Source organism: Argopecten irradians, chromosome 6, assembly GCF_041381155.1.
Source record: "Argopecten irradians isolate NY chromosome 6, Ai_NY, whole genome shotgun sequence".
Taxonomy (NCBI): domain Eukaryota; kingdom Metazoa; phylum Mollusca; class Bivalvia; order Pectinida; family Pectinidae; genus Argopecten; species Argopecten irradians.
In genome coordinates this window covers 21,604,530-21,628,054 of record NC_091139.1, presented here as the reverse complement: position 1 = coordinate 21,628,054, position 23,525 = coordinate 21,604,530, and the positions used below count along the sequence as shown (strand labels likewise).

General features: G+C 34.3%; 2 protein-coding genes across 2 annotated transcripts in view; one reads left to right on the top strand and one right to left on the bottom strand.

The window, feature by feature from the left end:
* The window catches only part of LOC138326395 (uncharacterized), a 30,992-nt gene extending 10,109 nt beyond the window's left edge, over positions 1-20,883 (bottom strand). The window contains exons 1-10 of the mRNA XM_069272506.1: positions 19,893-20,883; positions 19,482-19,565; positions 16,439-16,651; positions 15,640-15,826; positions 15,171-15,247; positions 14,184-14,465; positions 13,755-13,831; positions 12,790-12,909; positions 11,667-11,854; positions 11,286-11,305 (exon numbers count right to left, since the gene is read on the bottom strand). Of these exons, the coding sequence (XP_069128607.1) occupies positions 11,286-11,305; positions 11,667-11,854; positions 12,790-12,909; positions 13,755-13,831; positions 14,184-14,465; positions 15,171-15,247; positions 15,640-15,826; positions 16,439-16,651; positions 19,482-19,565; positions 19,893-20,757 (2,113 nt within the window). The 5' untranslated portion in view covers positions 20,758-20,883. The remainder of the gene's footprint in view (positions 1-11,285; positions 11,306-11,666; positions 11,855-12,789; positions 12,910-13,754; positions 13,832-14,183; positions 14,466-15,170; positions 15,248-15,639; positions 15,827-16,438; positions 16,652-19,481; positions 19,566-19,892) is intronic.
* LOC138325317 (large ribosomal subunit protein uL15m-like) lies at positions 492-8,358 on the top strand. Its single transcript, XM_069270879.1, has 4 exons — positions 492-684; positions 4,368-4,516; positions 7,360-7,525; positions 7,826-8,358. The coding sequence occupies exons 1-4, from the start codon at positions 496-498 to the stop codon at positions 8,285-8,287; spliced, it is 966 nt and encodes a 321-aa protein (XP_069126980.1). The 5' UTR covers positions 492-495; the 3' UTR covers positions 8,288-8,358.
* Positions 20,884-23,525: the final 2,642 nt, after the last annotated feature.

Genomic DNA, 23,525 nt, shown 5'->3' with positions numbered 1-23,525 from the left:
AATAAGATGTTGTTGCTGAGTATTTTATCATGAAGAGAGCTTTATGTACATAAAGTGATTATGATTATCTACTCATAAATCCACATATACATACTAACACTCCCATACAGAACTGTATAGATCTAAACACAGTGCTGTTTAATCTAAGTGTACTGTTATTTGATTCCATATTACGGAATGTATGGTTTTACATATTAATTATTAGAGCGTGTTTGATGACAGTGTAACAATAGAGAAACAATGTTGATGAGTAACAGTTAAAGTACATCATGAACTCAGTACCATGAAGAAAATTCTAGAAAATGCTCGTTTTAAAAACAGACGACATGAAACATGCGGTATGATCATTTTATGTTACCGCCATCAGATATGAACAATACTTACTAAAAACCATCTTTATGTATCATCCGATTACGCCGTCCAAAGCAAATTTCGGTTATTTCATCTGTTCATGCTCAGGCTTGGTATCACATGTAAACATTAGAGAGTTCCAAAATGCGCTGTCGTTCAGCGGAGTCGAAAGAAAGTTTGAATTTGTTGCCGATAGCTAAGCGTTTGACTGGGCTGGTCCATAAATTCAACATGTCCGGCAAGGTCGCAGAAAAGGCTCTGAAACTGCTACGAACATTTCCCAGGGTAACCCTGGGAAATTTAAAAGATATGCCTGGATCAAGACCACATCGGGTACGTTCAAAGTTTTTTTTATAAATGAGCTGTATCGACAGAGAGCGAAATGAATCAACGGTTTATGGCTATGCCAAGGTGCGCTAACAAGGGTATCAGGACATCTCGGCACTTGGAGACCTCGGCACTTGGGCTTGGAGTCACTTCGGCACTTTTCCGAGGTCACCTCGGCACTTTTGTCAGATATCTCGGCACTTGTCGGTTCGACATTTTGTCAACAGTATATAAAGTTTCACTTATAAGTCCTTGATATATAAAATATTCCTTCTTATGTATATGCTTCTGTAGTTATACATGTTGACAGAATACGAACATAAATTGAAAAAAAAAAGATTGATTACAATTTGCGGCACTTGTTTATTTTGAGTTACACAAATATATGTAAATACACGTACAAGAATATTGAATAATTCTTAATTTTTTTTATTCTAAGCAACGTTGTTTCATAAACACATACGTACCGTAGACTGGTACAATGATAATGTATTTAAGGGTTCTCTGTTCATAATTCACTGCGTTTTATGTTTATGTAAAGATCGTCAGTTGTCTTTCATATCATACAATTATTACGGCAATAAAATCTTTATAAACTAGCTGCCAGTGTTTAATGGTAAAAGATGCATGGAATGTATTATGCTGTCGACAGACTTTTGAAGCGTGTAGGAACTAAAAAAATATTGTCTAAATCGCGATCCCGTAAGAGAATGCAAAATGCTTCAATTTCTTAATTTCAGCGTTTTTAAAATAAATAGAGTAGACTATTCATAACTGGAATATTTGCAGCATATTGATCATCGTATCGCTATAAGATTATCATGCTTATACCAACAACAAGATTAAAGCGCAGTGTATTTGACACGGACACATGCAATTTTATGTAATAAATCTTTCACTGAAATATGGCTTTTGCGAGACGGTCGCCGTGACCGGGTATAATTGACAAGCACGTGACTACAGAGGCCCCGCCCCTACCATATTATTGGCTACTAGCCTCGATGTTCATGTGTCGGTCAATTATAATTACCAACTGATTGACGAGGCGTGTTCCTTATATTGGTTACTGAATCTGTGCTCCAGATGAAATACGCTCAGATTTATTTCTGTAACCAAAAGGAAGCATATGATATGCAATATGTTGCTATAAAGAAATCTTTAGTTATGTTTTGCAATCATGTTCATTTACGTTGGACTGTCCTTGTATTTTGGCATACCGGTAACCAGAAATAAATACCATCTACTTAAATTTGATGTATATTTTTTCGTTACAAAATTTCCAATTATTAGTTCACAATAAAATTTGTTACAGGGAAAGAAAATCATATTTAAATAAGGTTGTACAACCGTCTATATCTTCAATATGTTGTATCCAGTATTTTCAGTTATAAATAAATTATTAGGTTACTGTACATGTGAATTACCCGTAATATATTACGATATTGAATTGACCAAATTACTAAAAATACATGTAACACTCGTTGGAACAGCGATTAAATGCGGCATATGGCACTGGAAAATTATACTCTAGCAGAAATTTAAATCTCTGACTCTAGTAATAAGCATGATTATCAGAAGAGTAAGCAAACGATAAATTAGAAAGTTGTAGGTAAAATTCAAGTTTAATCCAAGACAAACCTATCAGCACAAAATAGCCGAGAATGAAAACAAGAGCAAGATTCAGTACGAAAAAATCTGACACGTACTTTATTCATTGCACTGTTTTCTTGTCCAGACCGTGTCTTGATACAACTTAGTCAAAAGATGTTGTAAAATCAATCAATCGTCGACGTTTAATTGGTTTTTTTTTTTCTTCAAAACTTCACAGTTGGTCTCAGTAACAACTTAACTGGCTTTAGTCAACATTTTACACAGAGAGAGCGTGGTAATTTTCTTGTAAATGTTTGTGATAACAAAAAAAAACAAAAACACAAAAACAAAACCTGAAAAGTTACGTAAATTGGGCCTTTAACACGGTTGAAATCAATTCTTTACATTTGCTTTTAATTGTAAAATCGAATTTCCCAACATTTTACTATATTTCATGCATTTTAACATATTTTAGTTGATTGTCACCGGTTCGTTTTTTAACCAAATTACTTCTGACCGTAGAAATAATATTAGCAGATTCCGTAATAATTGAATGTATAATTTTCCGTGGCCTTATTCAAGAGATATTTATGTTGCATGCATTTTTATCGCCAGTGGAACTTGATATTGACGTCAAAGTTCTGTTACACTGTATTTTGATCGTCTATTCACATATGAAAGGGCACTTATATTACCGCGGAATTTATGAAAAATTCTTGAAAAACAAACCGTGAAATTCGATCGAAAAATAGTCAAAATGCATTAAATATTATATGTAAGTAAAATATCAATAATATATTAAAACGTTTAAATGCTAATAAATTAGAAATATGTTTGTTCCACAATTATTGTATCATGACTGAAATATAAATATAACAACTTTTTAACAACTTTAATCGGTCGTCACTGCTGTGCATCTGACACAAACAGTTTCATAAATTCGGAGAAAATTATAGGAAGGAAAGTAAATATTTCTCGTCCAGCGATAGACTTTATATTTCAAAAAACTAAGTGCCGAATTCTCTTCAAAAAGTGTCGAACATTCCAAATGCCGAAAATAAAAGTGCCAAGATTACCAAGTGCTGAATATCAAAGTGCCGAGGTGACCAAGTGCCGAGACGTCTATGATTCCTAACAAGGTGCGCTTGATTTACCATCAATTTGATCAAAATACTGATATTATTCTCACTGCGTTTCACAGAGAATATGACAACAACCCAATAGAGGTCACGTTCTGATGACCTTTATACTATCTGTACTTCATTTGTACATCTAGCTACAGCAACTGAACAGGACATTTCGTCACACCATACATGTTCATAAAGCTATATGTGTTTTTTGGATGAAACGACTACGATTTTGACAGGTCAGTAATCAATTTCGTCTCTGTCAAGAAAATTGGAAGATAACCAGAACTTAAAGTGATACAAAACCTTGACGTCAATAAATTCTCACTTTTTAATATATCGCTACCGTAATTTATATGATTATGTAACATAAGATATATAAAGGAATAAGCCACGGAAAACTATACAATATTTCTGTACATACATTGCCAAATTTAAAGAAATATTTAACATCATTGAAAAATCAATACACAAAACACAATTGAGTAATAATAAAAATGCATGAAATATATATCTAGTAAAAATACTACATTTCTTTTGTACGGGTCCTTAATATAGATCTATTAATGGAGCGTAATTCACTGCTGTATGTGTTGGTTTTGCTGATTTTACTGTCAGGTTTACTAACTGATCGTAAGTGTAAATATGTTATAAAGACCATAATAAAGGCTACTCATTTCCTGTGCAAGCAACATTCATTTGAGTTACACCTCGCTCAAACAGGGTGCTGGCAAATATACATGCAGGATCGGTGGTAACTCATTTGATGCCGTTTCATGATGTACTGCGTTGGTAACCCACGTTAATCAGCCTACAGACAGTAGTGGAGTTTAGACACTGGGTTTTCAATAGAAGCCATTTATAAAAGTTTGGACCAATGGACAAAGGGCATCCTTCAAAATGACCCATGCTACAAGTGTTAATTTTAATTCTTGTTTCACCAGAACTAACTCAACAATTGTTTGTTATTAGGATACTCGTAGAAGAAGTTCTAAAAGAGGCAGTGGGCGTGGTGACAAAGGTCAAGGAGCTAGAGGGACCTTACCAAGAATAGGGTTTGAGGGTAACAACACACCCTTTTACCTCCAGATCCCCAAGGAACCATATTACGAAAAACATCAGTAAGTTATGTAACTATGTTTGTAACATACAGGTTTACTACAATATCCAATCTAATTAAAATTAGACTTGTAATTCCACTCCAATACTATACTCTACGTTATGCTCCAATACAAGATCTAACAATGCCCCTTTCGGGGTCACCTCAGCATGACCCCTATGGTTAGCCAATCACGGTGTCGTCTACGTAATCTTCGGTGTGGTTGATTCATTCGGAAGTGTAAACGGATAAATAATACGTCCCGAGATGTTCCGATTTTAGGCCAGAGGTCATGCTGAGGTGACCTCGAACGGGGCATCGTTAGATCTTGTATTGGAGCGTAACGTAGAGTATCGTAGTGGAACAGAATTACAAGTCTAATTTTAATTAGATTGCTACAATATGAGTCAGGTACTTGCACTATAAGTTTAAATTGTGTTATGGCTTTACTTCAATTAAGATCATACAATATAACCTGTCAAATAGGCCCTTTTCTAATAAAGATCCCTGCCTATTTTGGCATGCGTTTCAATCTGATTAAAATCAGATCTTCAAATTACACTCTGATACTGTAGATTATCAGAGTGTACTGGTAATTAAAGATATTGTTTTAAGCAGATTGAATACCGGTACATGCAATTTTACCTTCTTTCTTTTACCTCCTGTAACGAAGATAGGGAAGGATACTAGATTCAGAGTGTCCATATCTGCCTGTAGGCACAACGATCAACCCTTTACCTTAAATACTGGAAGGATTTCAACAAAACTTGTCAGCAATAATTTTTAATCAGTGTAGATGTGTGTTATCTATATTAAGATACTTCCACCTTGTTATTGCGATAGTCTTTTGTCCGGTGTCCGTATACATGTCCTTGTGAACACGATAAGTAAATATGAACTAATCTTATTGAAACTTTGTATGTAGACTAACATTAAATAGATCTTGAACGAGCTTAAAAATCAGCTTGATTCAAATGTATCAAATAACAGGTGACCGTTAAAGGGACATGAACCTAAATAAACCATGTAAATTTGAGTAAAATACATATTTAAGACATGTTCCATAAGGAGAAAAACTTGAGTTTTGACTTAAGTCTGTACTTGTGTTTCGAGAAATCAGGGCCTGATACCTTACTAAGTAATATATATCAGTTATTGTGCAAATGTGTCAAATAAAATAATTATAAAGGAAATTCCATCTTTCTGTATTTTGAAACAGCCCCGTCAAATTTTGTAACGATAGTAATGTAGTGTTGAACTTTAGTGACCTCCCACAATGCACTGCACAAATTAAATGAACGTAAGGGTCAAAAACGTGGGTGAAGCGAACACAAACGAATTCCGATAGAAAACAGTGTATGTCAAGAGTCGGTAACTTGCGCGATTGGGAAAGTAGGTAACTAAAAATAGATCGCTGAAATGCAAGAGACGGGAGCAACTCCCCACTTTATACTTGCGTGATATACCTATGTGCAATAAGTCAGGAACCTCGCTTCACGGTGCCCTGTCGAATGAAAAGTATCGTTTGAATTTTTAACTGATCATTCTGACGCCAAATACAAATTGTTGAATAACAAATATGGCTTAAACTTCATTTGTCAACCATCGTAAATAAGAAAATAATCTTAAAATGTGGAAAACTAATATTCCTTGTCATGTCAGTAAGTTTGTTGTTCATTGTTACCTCGATTTGGATCAGCTTTCGTTTTGTGTTCCAAAAATAGAATATGACAGTCTATTTTTATTATTTTTGAGGTAGGTATTCCCCACGTTTTTCTGTCATTTTAGATAACCAATCATTGTAACAAAATATGCAATAAACATCTGGAAACCATATCTAAGCATACAGAACAAATTATTTAAGGTTCATGTCCCTTTAAGGCCCATTGGTCTCTTCTTTTGCGAGTTGTGCCTTTGTTGTTACAAAATGATTAAGCTTAACTGCTGGATAGATTTCATTGAACCTTGGTAACAATAATTCTTATACAGTGTAGATATGTCTATGTTGGAACTTCTTCTGTTAAATCAAGGGGAGAGTTTAGGGTTGAGGTATAGAGGTTCCCCAACGTGTGACTGTTGTTTGTCATGTTTACTAAACTCGAGTTAGTTAATTTTAAAATTTTGAAAAGACACGAGCTTTAATTTGCGAGTGTCTTTTAAAAATTAAAAAATTAACTAATGAGAGTTTAGATAAACATGATAAACAACAGTCACTCGTTGGGGAAATTATTTATCCCATAACTTTAACTTGTTCATTTATACGGGGGTGAAACTTACCACCATACAATGTGTAGTAATATCTTTCGGCCATAAAATATCGTGCCTAAATTGAGAGCCAATATTCTATTGTTTAAAAATTTGAATAAGCAACTACCTGTTAAACAGTAAAAACAATGCTATTTAAAAGAAAATGCGCTAAGAAAAGTAGCCCGAACTTGAGAGCCAATTGAAATCAAGAGATCTTAGAGTTGACCAATCAGAGGCGTCATAGGTGTTTACACACTGGAGTGTGTAAACATATATATAAATGATAACCAACTGCTATGGGATTTATCACATTGGTTTTCCATTGTGAAACATGCATAATTATGGGATAAAATAATTTGGTCTCCTGGACGACAGGTTTAGTTTTGGAGTTTCTGATTATTCATATGGGTAAGTTTAATAACTACAAGTATTGTACCAGTATTATACTGGTAGTTATCAAAACCTATATAATCAGGATTCTGTCTAATTTGGCCAAATATGCTAGTTTAAGAGATTTATAGAGATTTGATAATGTTATACATACATGTATTAGCAAAGATGATTTAGTCATATCTCTTAAAAGAGATTATGTTATTGAGAGATTTCATTCTGTTACAGTTTACGTAAAGAATATGTACCAGTATCGTTGGTCCAACTACAGCGTATGGTAGACTTGAACCGTGTCGACAAAAATGAACCAATTGACCTGACGTCAATATGTAACACTGGCCTGGTTAGGGTCATTCCAGAACAGAAACAATTTGGCATCCACCTAACAGAAGAGGTAGGAAGCAGAAACTAGAATTTATTTTGTGCTTCATATTTAGTTTTCTAGATTTTTGAGATTCAAATGTTTTGTTTTGATCAATATTGTTAGGAACTGTTTTTATAGTCAATGCATTCAAGCATCTTAATTCAGTGAGATCATTGATGAAATTTAATATTTTTGCATTAAATCATTAGTAATCACTAGTGTAATTGTTAACAAGAGATGGTAGTGGACAATGTATCATGTTATGTAAATGAGCTATGTTTGACAGCCTGAGTCATTACAATCGATGAATTATTTTCTGTTCAAAAATAGGGAGCCGACACGTTTGCTGCTCAGATTAACATTGAAGTCCAGTGGGCGGACGAACTCACAATTGCAGCCATTGAAAGAAATGGAGGAACAATCACAACACGCTTCTTCGATAGACCGTCTCTGATGGCTGCTGTAGCACCAAAGACATTCTTTATGAAAGGACTGCCCATACCCAAATGTAAGATACCACCTACTGACGTATTCAAATATTACACTGATGCCAGAAACCGAGGATATTTAGCTGACCCTGAAAAGATCAAGGATGCTCGCATAGAACTTGCTCAAAAGTATGGATATGAATTGCCAGATATCACAAATGACGAGAAATTTCCTATGTTATCTACAAGAAAAGATCCACGCCAAATTTTCTATGGGCTTGCTCCAGGATGGATAGTGAACCTTCATGATAAAACAGTAATGAAACCGAAGGGCAAAGAGCATGTAGAGTATTACGAATCCTGAGGAGTGTGGTGTTTATGGATTCTTTGTCTTTCTTTGTGTAAATAACAATAAACTGCAGATTTAAAATTAAACTGAGTAATATTAATTTTGTACAATAATGGGTCCTGCATTAAAAAATAAAGTAATTATATAAATATCAAGGTTTCTTTTGTTTGACGTTTAATACTCAAAAGGTCAATGGTGACCTATTACAATACATTTTCCATTTTTATCTCTAGCACATTGTGCTACTGTAAACCATATTTCTTTCATGTGTGATTTGCTCTCGCAAATTTCGCAATCACAGTAAATTCGCGAAAAGTTTTCTCAACAAATTAAAATCTACCAGTACAGCATTTATATTGCCTGATTATCAGGCAGTATTTAGCCTTGCCTCGTGCTTGTAAATACACATGTGCTAATTCAATGTCACAACAAACATTGAAGTATACACCATATAAAATACAATGTCACATGCAGTATCCACTATCCAAATGATTTGAGCTGGCGATTGGTAAATTAACAGGAATTTGAAATGGGAATTATGAAAATTAGCAGCTACAAAGTGAGTTGATTTATAGTATCTGCTGTGCCTGAACTTTTTTGTGAACACTGTAACTAGAGGTGTAACAATACATCTGGCTTTCAATGTATTACAATTTTATGCCTCTCAATTCCATCAATTGATAGCAAATTTAACAAGTCGATGGTGTCAAGCTATCAATCCTTTCAACGTAAAATATTCTTCTTTAATTTAGACTAAAATGAAGTACTCAAAAATTTGATACAGAAACAGACTTAAAGTCATGATAAAATGTCACTTTTGATACTGTTCAATCAGAAACAAACTTAATATATTGTTCTCATGATTGAAAGTCAGTGTGTGTTCTAATTGCTAGCGGTGCTAGCCCCTTTGAAACCTAGATAGACCATATGCTACGTTTGAAGTTCTTTTTTAGTGTTTCATAAATCATGTGAATTAATAACAAGAGGGATCTTGGCACCCACCAAAGAATTATCTATGTCTGACAATGCAAAGAGGGATCTTTTCTCTGCTTTTCAAACTTTTTCAAACATACTACATATAAAATTTGAGACAGATCACTTCAGTACTTTCTGAGAAATAGCAGTAACAATCTTCATCTATCAAAATCCAAGATGGCTGCCTTGTGGCCATCTTGTTGACTAATCGGTCCCAAAAGACAATATGCACAACTAGGGCCCAAGGGGAACCTACATATGAAATTTGAGACAGATCCCTTCAATACTTTCTGAAAAATTGTGATAACAAACTTTAACTATCAAAATCCAAGATAGCTGCCTGGCAGCCATCTTGTTGACTAATCGGTCCAAAAAGACAATATGCACAACTAGGCCCCTAGGGAAACTTATATATGAAATTTTTAGACAGATCTCTTCAATACTTCCTGAAAAAAACGATAACAAAAATTGTTAACGGACGGACGGAAGGAGGGACGGACCACAGATGAAAGGTGATTTCAATCGCCCACCATCTGAGATGGTGGCCTAAAAATAAAGGTATTATGCATTTGAGAAGAATTCTTGGATGGTAACAAGTTGTAGCCTGTCACAATTACTGTCTAAGTCAATACAATTTTGTTCCTGACCAGTATGATGATGATGCCATATCTGGTTTTTAATTCACAACAGGACAAGTTAGTTACAACTAGAAACGTCAGCAAGAGGTTTAATGTGCTACAATGTACCTCCATGCCATGAGAAGCAATATATCTCCCAAATTTCATGGCGTGGCTATAACTATAAATCAAGATAAAACTCAATAGCCTCTTGTTTTTTGAGATGTCATTCTATCATTGATCAAGACCATTCAAGACATAGTATAATATTAATTATTTATTGGAAATCATTCATGCGTTCTTTAACTCAAATTTTATAGAAAACTGAAGAATTTCTAAGATCCAACATTTTGTTTATTTGATTCATAACAAATTGAATTTTCATTAACATCAAAGTAAATTATCATAAATAACATTAAAATAAAAAACTTTCACTTTCATTATATAAATACAATAAATAATAAATAAGTGCTACATAAAAAAGTAGCTATTTATAGTCAGTATCCCTAGGACACTCTACAATAATATCGGATGAAAATATAACAAAATATAAATCTACCTATTACATTATCATACCAATACTGTACAGTGGTTAAATTTTGCAGGTGTTTATTTTTCGTTACATTCACGTTGCACAGAAATACACAATTCTAAACGAAAGCGAAATATTCTGAACTTCACCTAAGAACATGTACAGTGGTTCAAGGAATTATAGGAAATGGTGAACTACAAAATTTAAACTCCACGAATATGCCCAGAGCAGTAAACCGAGAAATATCGACCCCACAAATTCAAAGTGCTGTATAGTATATCAAATAAATCAATTTAACTTGCATTGTACCTAATTTAGGTATTCATAAATCATAAAAACTTCTAAGTTAAAAGAAATCATTCAATTACCTTTAGTACCAGGTAATGTGCAACAACAACATATGTAATACGCTGTATTATGTTTATCAAATGTAAAGAAAGTCCAATATCAGTAATATTTACCAGTAGTCTGACCAATCCATGATAATTTGCTCTTGTCATAAAACAGATATGTGGGTTTCTGATAATAATTAGGCTTTTATTCGTATGTACTAGAATTTCATTTCTTCTCTAATTTTTTTTTCTAATGGACATTACTTAAACTGATTGTAGCTTAGTTGTACATAACACAAAAAAAAAAAAAAAGAAAGAAAAAAAAAAAGAAGAAAAATCTTTATTTCAAAAAGCTGCTTTGAGTTTTGAGTTTCAATATAGGTAATCTTTTTCATTTATTGATAAGATATCCTTAAGAAAACATGATATCCTGCCCTTCTATAATGTTAATTTATGTAGCGCTGTACTTAGCATTTATTGCAATCCTCATCATCCTAATCTCATTCCACGTATATATACACTGGATATATGTCCCAATACATCCCAAAATATCCTACCTATTGGTTCTCCCACATTGCTTTGTGTAAATGTAAATTTATCCATGTTAATTTCTAAAGTAAAGTTTGTCACTGTTCATGTCTTGTATCAACATAAAAGGTCATTATATATAACTGAACTTGGTTTACAATAGACAAAATCTGTAAAGTTTTTTCTGAGAAGTAGCATTTATGTGAATGCACAATCATGGATGATAGATGGATTTTTTTTAGTGATATTTCCTTATTTCCACATTTATATAAACCTATGAAAGTTAATGAATAACATTTCAGAGAGAATTTTCAAACTAAAACTGCATCTTCAAAAGTATCAATCTGAAGAAAAATGATTTAAAAGATTGTTAATCATATTGAAATATTGTAATGGTGTCTTGGGTCTACAACACTACAAACTCTTCAGAATCTACTGTTGATGAACGTATACGTCCGTACTGATCAGTTTTGATGTGTCGTATGCGTAACAGTTTGTCTTCCTCCAGACTCAGGCTGTCTAGGTTCAGTTCTGAACCACTCCCTTCATTGAATACAAACATGGGGTATGACAGTTTCTGTTTTGGTGGTGACACCATCTGTGTAAAAGAGAAACAGATAAAATTTACCTACAATAACGATTTCCTAATAATGTAACAACACCTTTATTGAATATACTAGCTGCAATATTGTAGCTCAAAAGACTTTTTGACAGAAAATGGTGTCGTCTTTAGAGCTACAATTGGTGCCTATTACTGCTAATGGAGCAAAGTAATGGTTCTGCAAACCATTATAAAACGTTTGTTTGCATTTTTATCATACTTGTTTGATATCGCTTACCTACTAGGCAATAAAACTGAACCACATAAAATATCAAATTCTCATCGAGGCATTATTTTTTTACATAATACATATGAAGGTCTTTCTGAAGGGAATTTATACAGCAAGTCCACAAATTGTGCATTTGACGTCTTGTGAGTGGTACGGTAGATATTAAGAATGGTAGTTATGTTTGTTTTGGACAAAAATAGTTTGTTTTGGACAAAAATAACATGTAGATGCATGTATATGCATAAAATAATTGGAAACCTACAAAAAAAGTATAGAAAACTATGCCCGAGTGATTTTCGGAGGCAGTGCTCCACTACGACACATAGGGACCAATTCGTACCCGGCCGAAAGGTATAGTAGGCCGGGTACGTATATTCGTTCTATGAATATACATGTATAGACTTACGAGTCAATACTTCATTTTTAACTTGTAGACTTACATATATATTTTTTTTTAGCATAGTCAAAACTAGCTTACAGACTGATTAATGCAAGATATTACTGTATATCAACTTCCTTCCATGGCGTGTTAATACTGTATAGCATTTTCATGCTAATTTCTAGGCAGTATTTTTTCTATGGCGATTTATTTTCACATTGCCGTTTTAATTACAGTCATATATAATGCAAAGCTGGTTATTTCTTCACAATTGAAATTTTTGTAGCCACATCAATGTCCCTCAAAATGGTATTCGATACTTACTGCTTCAGACTGTGAAACAAAGGTCTCAAATTCATTCTTGGTTTTACAGTAGAAACCTACAGTACAGCTAGGGTCCATCTTTGACAAAGCAACTTTTCTTGGAGACAAACAATGGTAAGACTACAAAACAAAATGACCAATGATTGAAAATATGTTTCTGATGATTCAACATAACAGACAGTCAGACTGCTAATACATGTCAATGGAACAAAATCACCAATAATTGAAAATATGTTTCCAGTGATTCAACTTAATACAGGAAACAAAATCAACTGAACATAATAGATAACTAATACAGGAAACTTAAAAACTTTTGAACATTATTTTAGGATGAACAATTACACCTTACTATGAGAGGGACCTGGTACAAATTTTTTGCCAACAGTATATGTATATATTATTGTATCAAGGGTATGAAGTCGGCGGTAGAGAAAAAATAAACCTATTTTTTTACAAACCATGATTTTTTTAATAAACGGGCTCTATACACCAGTGATGCATATCTTACCTTAAAGAGAATTAATTTATCTTTCCAATGAGTGCTTGATGAACAAAATTGGCCAAGTATTGACTAAGTTATGACCTGATGGAAATTTACGAAAAATATGCTAGGTACACAACAGTAGCCATAACTGTGTTCATCAATAATCTGCTTTGGAGGTGTCATGTCTCGAACTTTGTAGAAACTCCATTTCAACATTGTGTAGATCACTTGCTTAAACCACCACGACCATGTCCATTTTTTTCTCGAAATACTTCTTGATTTTATATATCGTGACTGCATTATGCAAATTATTTAGTGTTGTGCTGGTCTGTAAAATCGAGAAGTGTTCAGAAGAACAAATGAACATAGTTTTAGAGAACTTTTAGTTCCATATCTGGATTGTAATTATACTTATTAGATAGTTTCAAAAATAATTTTTGATATCTCGGAGGACTGTAAATTCAGTTTTAGATATTCATACCTGTACTGGGAAGTTTCTCTCTCTAGTGTCGACCACATCCTGGCAGTAGTGAGGGTCCAGGTAGATCAGTTTATCCTCTGTAACAAACACAAAACATATAGGAAATCTGAGATACAAAAATTGTATCTTCTGGTGCAAACCAAAGACAATAGGAGTCATCTAGACAGAACATTTTATTGTTAATACCAATTATGATAATTAATAAACGTTATTATTTTTAATTAGTGATGACATTTTAATACTATGTGTATGTGAGTGTTCAGGTATTGAAGGATACCTTAACATAAACACAAACATTTTTTGTTCCTTATCCTAACCTCCATTGTCACAGATCCACAGTTGATTGCACCATGCTACACTGATCAGTGATCAACCATATGGGTCTCTAACGATGACTAATCTCGTGTTTTGTCAATATGCCTTACTTACCCTGAAACCCTATGAAGTAGAGCGAGTGTTTAGGTTTGCCACCTATTATACCAATACAGTTATCCTGGGCTAGTAGACTTTTGATACAGGGTCCATATACAGGGTTCATCTCCTCACTGCCCAGACGTATCGGTACCAATATAATCACTGCCCGTCTCCATTCCTCAGTCTCTTTTTCTGAGTTACTTTTCACTCCATCTGTCTCAGATTCTGTTGAGCTTGTCAGTTTAGTAACAGATCTTGGTCTTTTACTACACATGTCATAAATGTCCTTTTTGTACACTGGGGACAACAATATAAAGAACATTCAATACTAATTCTTACAATGTAACCTCAAGTCCATGATTTACATTTTAAAAGAAAATGATAAGTATTTATCAATCTACATATCTTTTCATAACATTTATAGGTAACTTTGATATAATAATTCATAACAATTTTATGGTAATGTATCTATTTTTTTTTACTGTTTTTCCCCCACTTAATACTATTTCAATGTGGTAAGAAATTAAAAACATACCATATCTAATAATTTTGACACTATATGATATGGATCAGTGTTCTCCCTATAGGATTTTTTCCTGCTGGTCCTAAGGACCCTAAAATTTACTGGTCCTGACTGAATGTTACTGGTCCTTACAAGGTTATATTTTATCCTTGTAGTTTATATAATTACTAACAAAGTAAAAGTTTTACTAACAAAATATATCTGCATATCTGGATAAGTATCTTAGTCTCTCAACAAAGTTAACTGAAAACCAGAATACTACGAAAATTTGTTTTGTACAATCTGACCTTCAACCTTTCTACAATTCTACTGCCATTTTTGTTTTGTATATCCTCTATCTAGCCCAAAAGTTCCCGGTCAAAGGACCAGCTACATGGAAAAAAATTCTGCCCGACTATAAAGCTGTCGGTGACAGGCAGATGGACAGACGGACAGGCGTTAATTTAGAACGCTGCTATGGATACATGAGGTTGCTTTACCTGTACTGTCCTGTGCCACATATATACAGATATCAGCCAGGACTGGCTGGGCTGAGTATCCTCGAAGTATGGCATCCCTGTAACACACAATTATATATCACTATCTAAATTTCGATTTATATTCTTCTCATCCATAGATTCAAAATGTTTAATTGTTGTATAATGTTTTAATTAGACACTTCCCCTCTTTTCTTTTCATGGTCTCATGTTCAATTACATTGACTTCTTTATCAAGTGTAGGCTAATTAATATACACTGTATATGAATACCATTCTGTTTATTTGTTTTCTTTCTTTTTCAAATAGATATGGTTTATAATCAATTGTGCAATGAGTTTTTGTGCATAATGCATGGATGTGTATTGGTTGAATACAGTAAGACACTTATGATTTATTAAATATTCACAATTTTATGAAAGACAAATAAACCTACCAATATATGTTTCACTATGAACAGAAGATCACCTCACCTGAGGATGTGTGCTACAGATGACGGTCCATACCAGTCCCCTGGGTCTTTACCCAGCTTCTTTCCTATCTCTGCTAGGTGGTGGATGGAAAATGGAGATTGTTCACTTGGGAAATCTCCAAACCAACGAATTATTTGTTTTCTAAATGTTTCTTCTCCAACTGACTGGTCTCTGAACACATTCCAATCTACAAATAAGTTGTACAAATGTTTCTAGCTATGCCTCAGAGGTATAATTCAAGCAGAACAAATAACTTTGTAATATAAATATCTACACTAATACTTAATATGCAAATCCTGATCTACTATATGTAATTAATACATACATTATATTGAATGCCTTACTATCAAAGCATATAAAATTGTTAGTTAGGGTTAATACAATCTTGTTAGACTTAAATATTTCATGGGTAATATTTGTTATTCTGATGTCTCTTTTTTATACTAATTAAACTGATCAAAACTGATAAAATTATGATTTCAGAGATACCTAAGCAGTAGAATATATTTAAACAAGGGACAGAGAAGTAATTCTAATTGTGTGAACAAAAAATGTCAAATTTTCAAGACAGTCTGCCCCTACCAAGACACACAGAATGAACACGATTACATAATATCATACGAACAGTAATATGGGACAATGAAAATAGACAAATATTTAGCAGCACAATGGAGCTCAATTAACACTTCAGCAAGTGGCAGCCAAAGGCCGGATCTACCAACATATAATAATGTACACATTTTTGTATCTGCAAATAAAGATGTCAGATTATCAACATATACATCGTTGAGTAGTTTACCTCTGCCAAGGAAGTGGTTAACAAAAGCTCTGGCAACCATCATCTGGCCACTCCTCAACATACACCCCCAGCCACAGTCTGAGGTGAGCTTGGTACCAGTAATGGCTGGGAAGTCCTGACGGTAGGTGAACCAAAGCTGACTGGAGAAATCCTGCTTAAACTTCTCCACCGTAGGAACCATACATCTTTTCTCTCCAGGAACTGGAGCATCATCTGGAACAAGGGAATCCAAAGGATTAGCATGCTTTAATGATGTTAATCACTTCATATGTAAAATTTGTTTGTAGTAATTTTAACACAAATGTATCAATACAAGCTATCAAGGCCATTCTGAGAAAAATGCTTGTTTTCTTGTCCACAGCGCAATGTATTAAAGTGAACAGTCGGGCAAGGATGGCTAAAGTCGGTAAAAATGGTGTGAATGTATCCAGTAAAATTTCTTATGAAATGGAAAAATAAAATCTCTCGTCAAAATCTGTCTGCGTTCGAAGAAATTAATTTAAAGTATGAAAATTCTAAAACGTCCTCCCGGCTCACTATGTCCGTGGTTACATTTCCACGCAGCCTTGCTTTCAATGCTTTCAACTTTTCTTTACTTTAATGGTCAGAACTGGGAAACTAAGCAGAACTTGACCGTCGTATTAATATGTGAGAACTTTTGGAAGGCCAATGAAGGCATTTAGACTGGTTTTCTTTGCCCGACTATTCACTTTAATCATTTGGGTAGGAAAGTAGGATTTTTTAACAACAAGAGGCCCAAAGGGCCTTAACGGTCATCTGACTACCTTGACAATAGTAAAATTAAATATATATGGTGTCACTTTGTCAGGATCAAGTCAGGATCATTTTCAATTTCTTTTAACAAATTTTATTTCAAACAAGAGGCCCAAGGGCCTTTAAATATAGGAAATTAATTAGATATATAGTGTCATGGTAGTCATCTTCGATTTGGGATCAACCAGAGATGTAACAATACTTTGTCGGGACCATGTCAGGATCATTTCATGCAAGTTTCAGCCAAATCGCACCGGTAGAACTTGAGGAGAAGTTAAAAATGTGTTTTCAAGATGGCGGCTGTGACCGCCATCTTGGATTTCGGATTGACCCGAAAAATAACAACACTTTGTCGGGACCATGTCAGGATCATTTCATGCAAGTTTCAGCCAAATTACACCAGTAGAACTTCAAAGAAGAAGTTCAAAATGTGTTTTCAAGATGGAGACTGTGGCTGCCATCTTGGATTTCAGATCGACCCGAAAAATAACAACACTTTGTCGGGACCATGTCAGGATCATTTCATGCAAGTTTCAGCAAAATCCCACAGGTAGAACTTGAGAAGAAGTTCAAAATGTGTTTTCAAGATGGCGGCTGTGGCGGCCATCTTGGATTTTTGATTGACCTGAAAAATAACAACACTTTGTCGGGACCATGTCAGGATCATTTCATGCAAGTTTCAGCCAAATCGCACCGGTAGAACTTGAGAAGAAGTTCAAAATGTGTTTTCAAGATGGCGGCTGTGGCGGCCATCTTGGATTTCAGATCGACCTGAAAAATGACAACACTTTGTCGGGACCATGTCAGGATCATTTCATGCAAGTTTCAGCCAAATCCCTTCGGTAGAACTTGAGAAGAAGTTCAAAATGTGTTTTCAAGATGGCGGCTGAGACGGCCATCTTAGATTGCGGATTGACCTGAAAAATAACAACACTTTGTCGGGACCATGTCAAGATCATTTCATGCAAGTTTCAGCCAAATCGTACCGTTAGAACTTGAGAAGAAGTTCAAAATGTGTTTTCAAGATGGCGGCTGTGGCTGCCATCTTGGATTTCAGATCGACCCGAAAAATAACAACACTTTGTCGGGACCATGTCAGGATCATTTCATGCAAGTTTCAGCCAAATTGCACCGGTAGAACTTGAGAAGAAGTTCAAAATGTGTTTTCAAGATGGCGGCTGTGGCGGCCATCTTGGATTTCGGTTCGACTCGAAAAATAACAACACTTTGTCGGGACCATGTCAGGATCATTTCATGCAAGTTTCAGCCAAATCGCACCGGTAGAACTTGAGAAGAAGTTCAAAATGTGTTTTCAAGATGGCAGCTGTGGCGGCCATCTTGGATTTCGGATCGACCTAAAAAATAACATCACTTTGTCGGGACCATGTCAGGATCATTTCATGCAAGTTTCAGCCAAATCGCACCGGTAGAACTTGAGAAGAAGTTCAAAATGTGTTTTCAAGATGGCGGCTGTGGCGGCCATCTTGGATTTCGGATCAACCCGAAAAATAACAACACTTTGTCAGGACCATCTCAGGATCATTTCAGGTAAGTTTCAGCCAAATCGCACCGGTAGAACTTGAGAAGAAGTTCAAAATGTGTTTTCAAGATGGCGGCTGTGGCGGCCATCTTGGATTTCGGATCAACCCGAAAAATAACAACACTTTGTCGGGACCATCTCAGGATCATTTCAGGTAAGTTTCAGCTCAATCCCACTGGTCAAACTTGAGAAGAAGTTCAAAATGTGAAAAGTTAACGCACGGCGGACGGCGCACGGCGGACGGCGCACGACGACGGACGAAACATGATGACTATAGGTCATCCTGACCCTTCGGGTCAGATGACCTAAAAATTATCTTAGGCAAACGACAAATAAAATTATTAAACGAGTTTGATAAATTTCATATTTCATAGTCACAAGTGTAAGATTCTATTCATTACATAACTTTTATTAATAGAAATAGAAATGAAACTTTGAATTTTGTCTATATAAAACAGTAGAAATCTGGCTAGGATGTGACTTTCTGTCTACTGAGACATCATATATAGATTATGACATCAAAACTACATGTTACATTATGTAGTGTTATTACATATAAATTTACAATATTTATGACATGGCTGTATGGGCCAGTTATGTGATTAATTGTTTTAAGCCCATGACCAACAAATAAAAAACTAAATTTGTATAGCCTATATACTTAAAATAATACACCTACATGTTATATATAAATACCGGTAACCTTGGTTTCTGTTTTTATTCACTTACCACTTGGTCTGATATGGTAACACTGTCCAAGCAGAAATATGGGACTGTCACATTTAAAATTTGTTTTTGTTTTCAGTGTCCAACCTAGAAAACAAAATGGTACATGTATTTTATATATTAACTGAATATCACAGAATTATCATAATTCATCAATTAAAAAGCACTGACCATTCAAATTAAGGAGAGGTATTAATTACATACAAGTTAAGAACTGACTGTAAAAGGATAACCCAATTAGTCTACTGGATATAAATGACATGCTCTAATTGATTCATTGACTGAATTTGAAATTTTATTGATTTACAGCTAAATCCACTGAATTGATTCTCATGATATACATGCTCTAAATGTTTTAATATATAATATTAAAGCTGAATATTAAAAATATCACTCTATGATGTTTATTCATACCATATCTAACATTGTTCCAAACTGAGAGTATTTTGTTTTTCACTTTTTCACTTTGGTCGATGTCTTCATCATTCTGGGAGGACTGGGATACATTTCTGGATGAGGGAGGATATGTGGCTGTTGACGGATACTTTAGAGCGTTGGACAGTCGTTCATGGCCCATCCAGTGTTTTTGTTGATGGTGACGTGTCCGTGGGTGGTGTTGAGGTTGGTACTGATGAGGCTGTGTCTGCCATGACTGCGACATCACTTGGGGATTGACAGACTGCTGTTGTTGACAACGCTCACACTGTTGTGAATTAGGGTTATGTTTTTGGTTTTGCTGATGACAGCTTGATTTCTTTGATTTGTGTCTTTGACAAGTATTTTTAGCTTGGTCATCTTCTAACTCCCCAATTCTACCTTGCACAATCTTTGCTTGTCTTTGATCTTCACTTGAGCTCCCAAAGCGATTTTGTTTGGGGTACGTTTTACCGAATTCATTTTCTTGTTTAGTTCTTGCACCTGTACCCGTTAGCGTCTCTCGTTCTAACCTGTTCTCAAATACATCCTGTTCATGTGATTCAATAACACCTGTCCATGTTGTCCCACTTCCTATATTACTTTGTCGGTCTAAAAACTTTGAGGGACTGAGTATCACAGGATCCGATTGTTTAATTTGATCTCTGTCACGATCACTATGTGATCTACTACGATGGTTCCTCCGCCCAGAAGACCGTTTTTTACCGTACGTTTTGCCACAGCTAGCGTCCTCCATGAATGCATCCGCTTGGGACCTCGGTGATTCACTCTCAGGTGTGGAGATGGCGTCGTTCCACGAATCAAGAGACACAATATCGTCCGATCTCTTCCTTTCCATATTCATTGTTAGTCTAGTGGCGAGTCTGAACAGACGAGAACAGACGGAGTCTACATGTATGTTGTTTATACCATGTATTCAACCCCCGGGCGACAGACAGATTGTCAAAATAAACCATCCGCCATTTTGGAATGAAGTGTGGGTCACATGACCAAAAGTTTTCGAAATACTTTTTGAAATATCAATTTTTTCTATCTTTTTTAATATATAACTTCACAACAACTAAAACATAAAAATAGCCACATAGCTAAAATATAACTAGGCTAAAAGCTAATCAATTTAAGAAATGAAATAAAACTAAAGGCGCGTTCTACTTGAAATATAAAAACAAAGTAGGCGCGTTCGGGCAAGGATTTCGCGCAATGGAATGCTAATTGACCTATACGACTAACTGGCTGGCGACATATTATCGTGAAAAAATAGCGAGTTGTAAATAAGCTTTGGTCCACAACACTTTAAATAAATAAGCTTTAAGTGAATTTATATGATATTTTACAATAAACACAGCCCTTTGAAAAAAAGTAGGTCAAATAGGTTTTCGTGTCATTTTACTGAACATATTATCGTGATTTAAAAAAAAATAAAAATAGTTAAGTGTGATGGAATAAATTAAATTTGGTATCAACATAAAGATAAACATTTGAACTATTTAAAAATAGAAGTTACAAACGGCCAATCGTCAACGAATTAAAGTTGATCTGTGACGGAAAAAGAATGATAAATTTAAGCTTAAACTCAAATAAATATGTAGTTTAGAAGCTGTTCTATTCGCTCAAGTTAGTGCGAAATATGTTTTAGTACAAGAATTTTGACTACTTTTATAACATGTTAATGCTATCCTCTCGGGTTCTCCTCTGTTTAATGATAAACGAAACACTAATACATGTAAATGTATTACCAAGGATTTATAAGTGAGACTCATTTCCGTCCTTGATATTACAATAATCTATATATTCAAAATGATATATCTTACTTTAACTTACCATAAAATGTGTATTTCAATATCGTCCTCATATATAATATTTATTATGAAAATGATGATATTATCAATTTCATTTTGAGAAAGTAAAGACCAGTAAAACAATTGAGTGTTTCCCCAGTGCCCTCACAACAAAATGGTTTTACTGTATATCTATTTTATATGTAATCCATTACACAAGATATCCTACTTATTATTATTATAAAACCAAACTAAGAAAACCCAACGCATTATTGTGCTCGTGCATGTACATCATGTGTACTCGGCGAAACAGAGTTTATGATTATTTATGTATATGTATGTTTGAGGTAATTAAGATGTGATTTTAATGTGAATTCTTGGACATTTTTTTATATATTTATAAGGGATATTATATTTATTAGTTAGCGGAACCGACTGGTAAAGTGGTATGTTTTACTTTTATTGTAGTATTTTGGAGCTTATCTGATAAGGACACAAGGCTGCATTAAGTAAAAATATGCATTTTAAACTTACTTATACACACATCTCGCAAAACCAAACAATAATACACACCCAGGTATTTTGTAAGATACGATATATTAGTTTTAATCACAGAATTTTACCCTTATCTGTCAATATACGATTACATCCATCATCACTTATAAATCCTTGCAACCATTAATTACTATTTTTTAATGTTAACATATTCAGGTCTATATCAAATCTATATTGTAAATATAAAATAAAACAAAAACAGAAGCGCACATTTATTTTCTTTAATTACTTTCAATGTATCTGTTCAGTTTGGTATTAGTTAACAGCAATTTGACAGTAATTGACAGACGTTTAACTCTATAGATTTCTCTCTATATATATGTAATACTGTGTCCTTATCCGTTTTAGATTATGCGGTTTGACTTGTTGGACCTAGTTGTTCCTTTATGAATTAAAAAAGAACCTGGTGATTTAATTTTGTTTTCAGACGTTCCTCAACAAATCGCTCACAGGCTTGTATCATAAACTGCAGGTCCGTCAGAATTTATACTTGAATAATGACTTTTACAAACGGTCGAACCAGAAACATATATACATAGAGATTGGAAACTCCTTATTTGTCTTTGTTGACAGGCAGAGGGACCTCCGGTTTATAGGCATTTTGCCTTGGCTAACTACTTTAAAGTGTATTCTTTTAAACATGATATTTTTGAACCAACATAAAGTTTAAACATTACATAATGGTTTGATGTGATCAGTTTTCCCGATTGATGTTATTTAATATGATTTTTGAAAGCACGAAAATAAGCAATTTTACCTGGTTTTTCGAAAATCAGGCATTCAAAACCGGAAGTGCGTTTTGTTTTATCAATAAAGAAGTTAAAATATTATTTTTTCTATCCGATATCGTACTCAAACCATCTGAAAATTATTGAACTTTTACAACATACCAAAGTTATTCTTTTATATTCAACTATTTAAGAGTTTATCTAAAAAAACCCAAGCACATACAGAGGTACATCTGCCGATAGCAAAATTGGAAGAGCTGCCAATCTCTATGTATATATGTTTCTCGTCGAACCGGTTGTTTCGAATAACCGAAAACGACCACCATAGAAATTGAGCCAAACGCCTGTGCTAAATTGATTTCACGAGTTTTTCCCCATAGGCTACATAGTTATTGAAAACATTTTATTTTTTGTCTATTACAGACTTATTAAGCTCGATTTTGAAAAAAAAATCCAAGTGCTTGATTTTGCTTGAATGGTGTTAATTAAAATTATAATGAGAGAAAAAATCATAATATAAAAAAAATCCGGAATTTCTTACCCACCTCCGT

Bases quoted from the DNA above. Each gene is read 5' to 3' on its own strand.
- LOC138325317 (XM_069270879.1), top strand. From the start codon at position 496: ATGCGCTGTCGTTCAGCGGAGTCGAAAGAAAGTTTGAATTTGTTGCCG. The intron at 685-4,367 runs GTACGTTCAAAG...GTTTGTTATTAG, and splicing joins CTGGATCAAGACCACATCGG to GATACTCGTAGAAGAAGTTC. The intron at 4,517-7,359 runs GTAAGTTATGTA...ATTCTGTTACAG, and splicing joins CCATATTACGAAAAACATCA to TTTACGTAAAGAATATGTAC.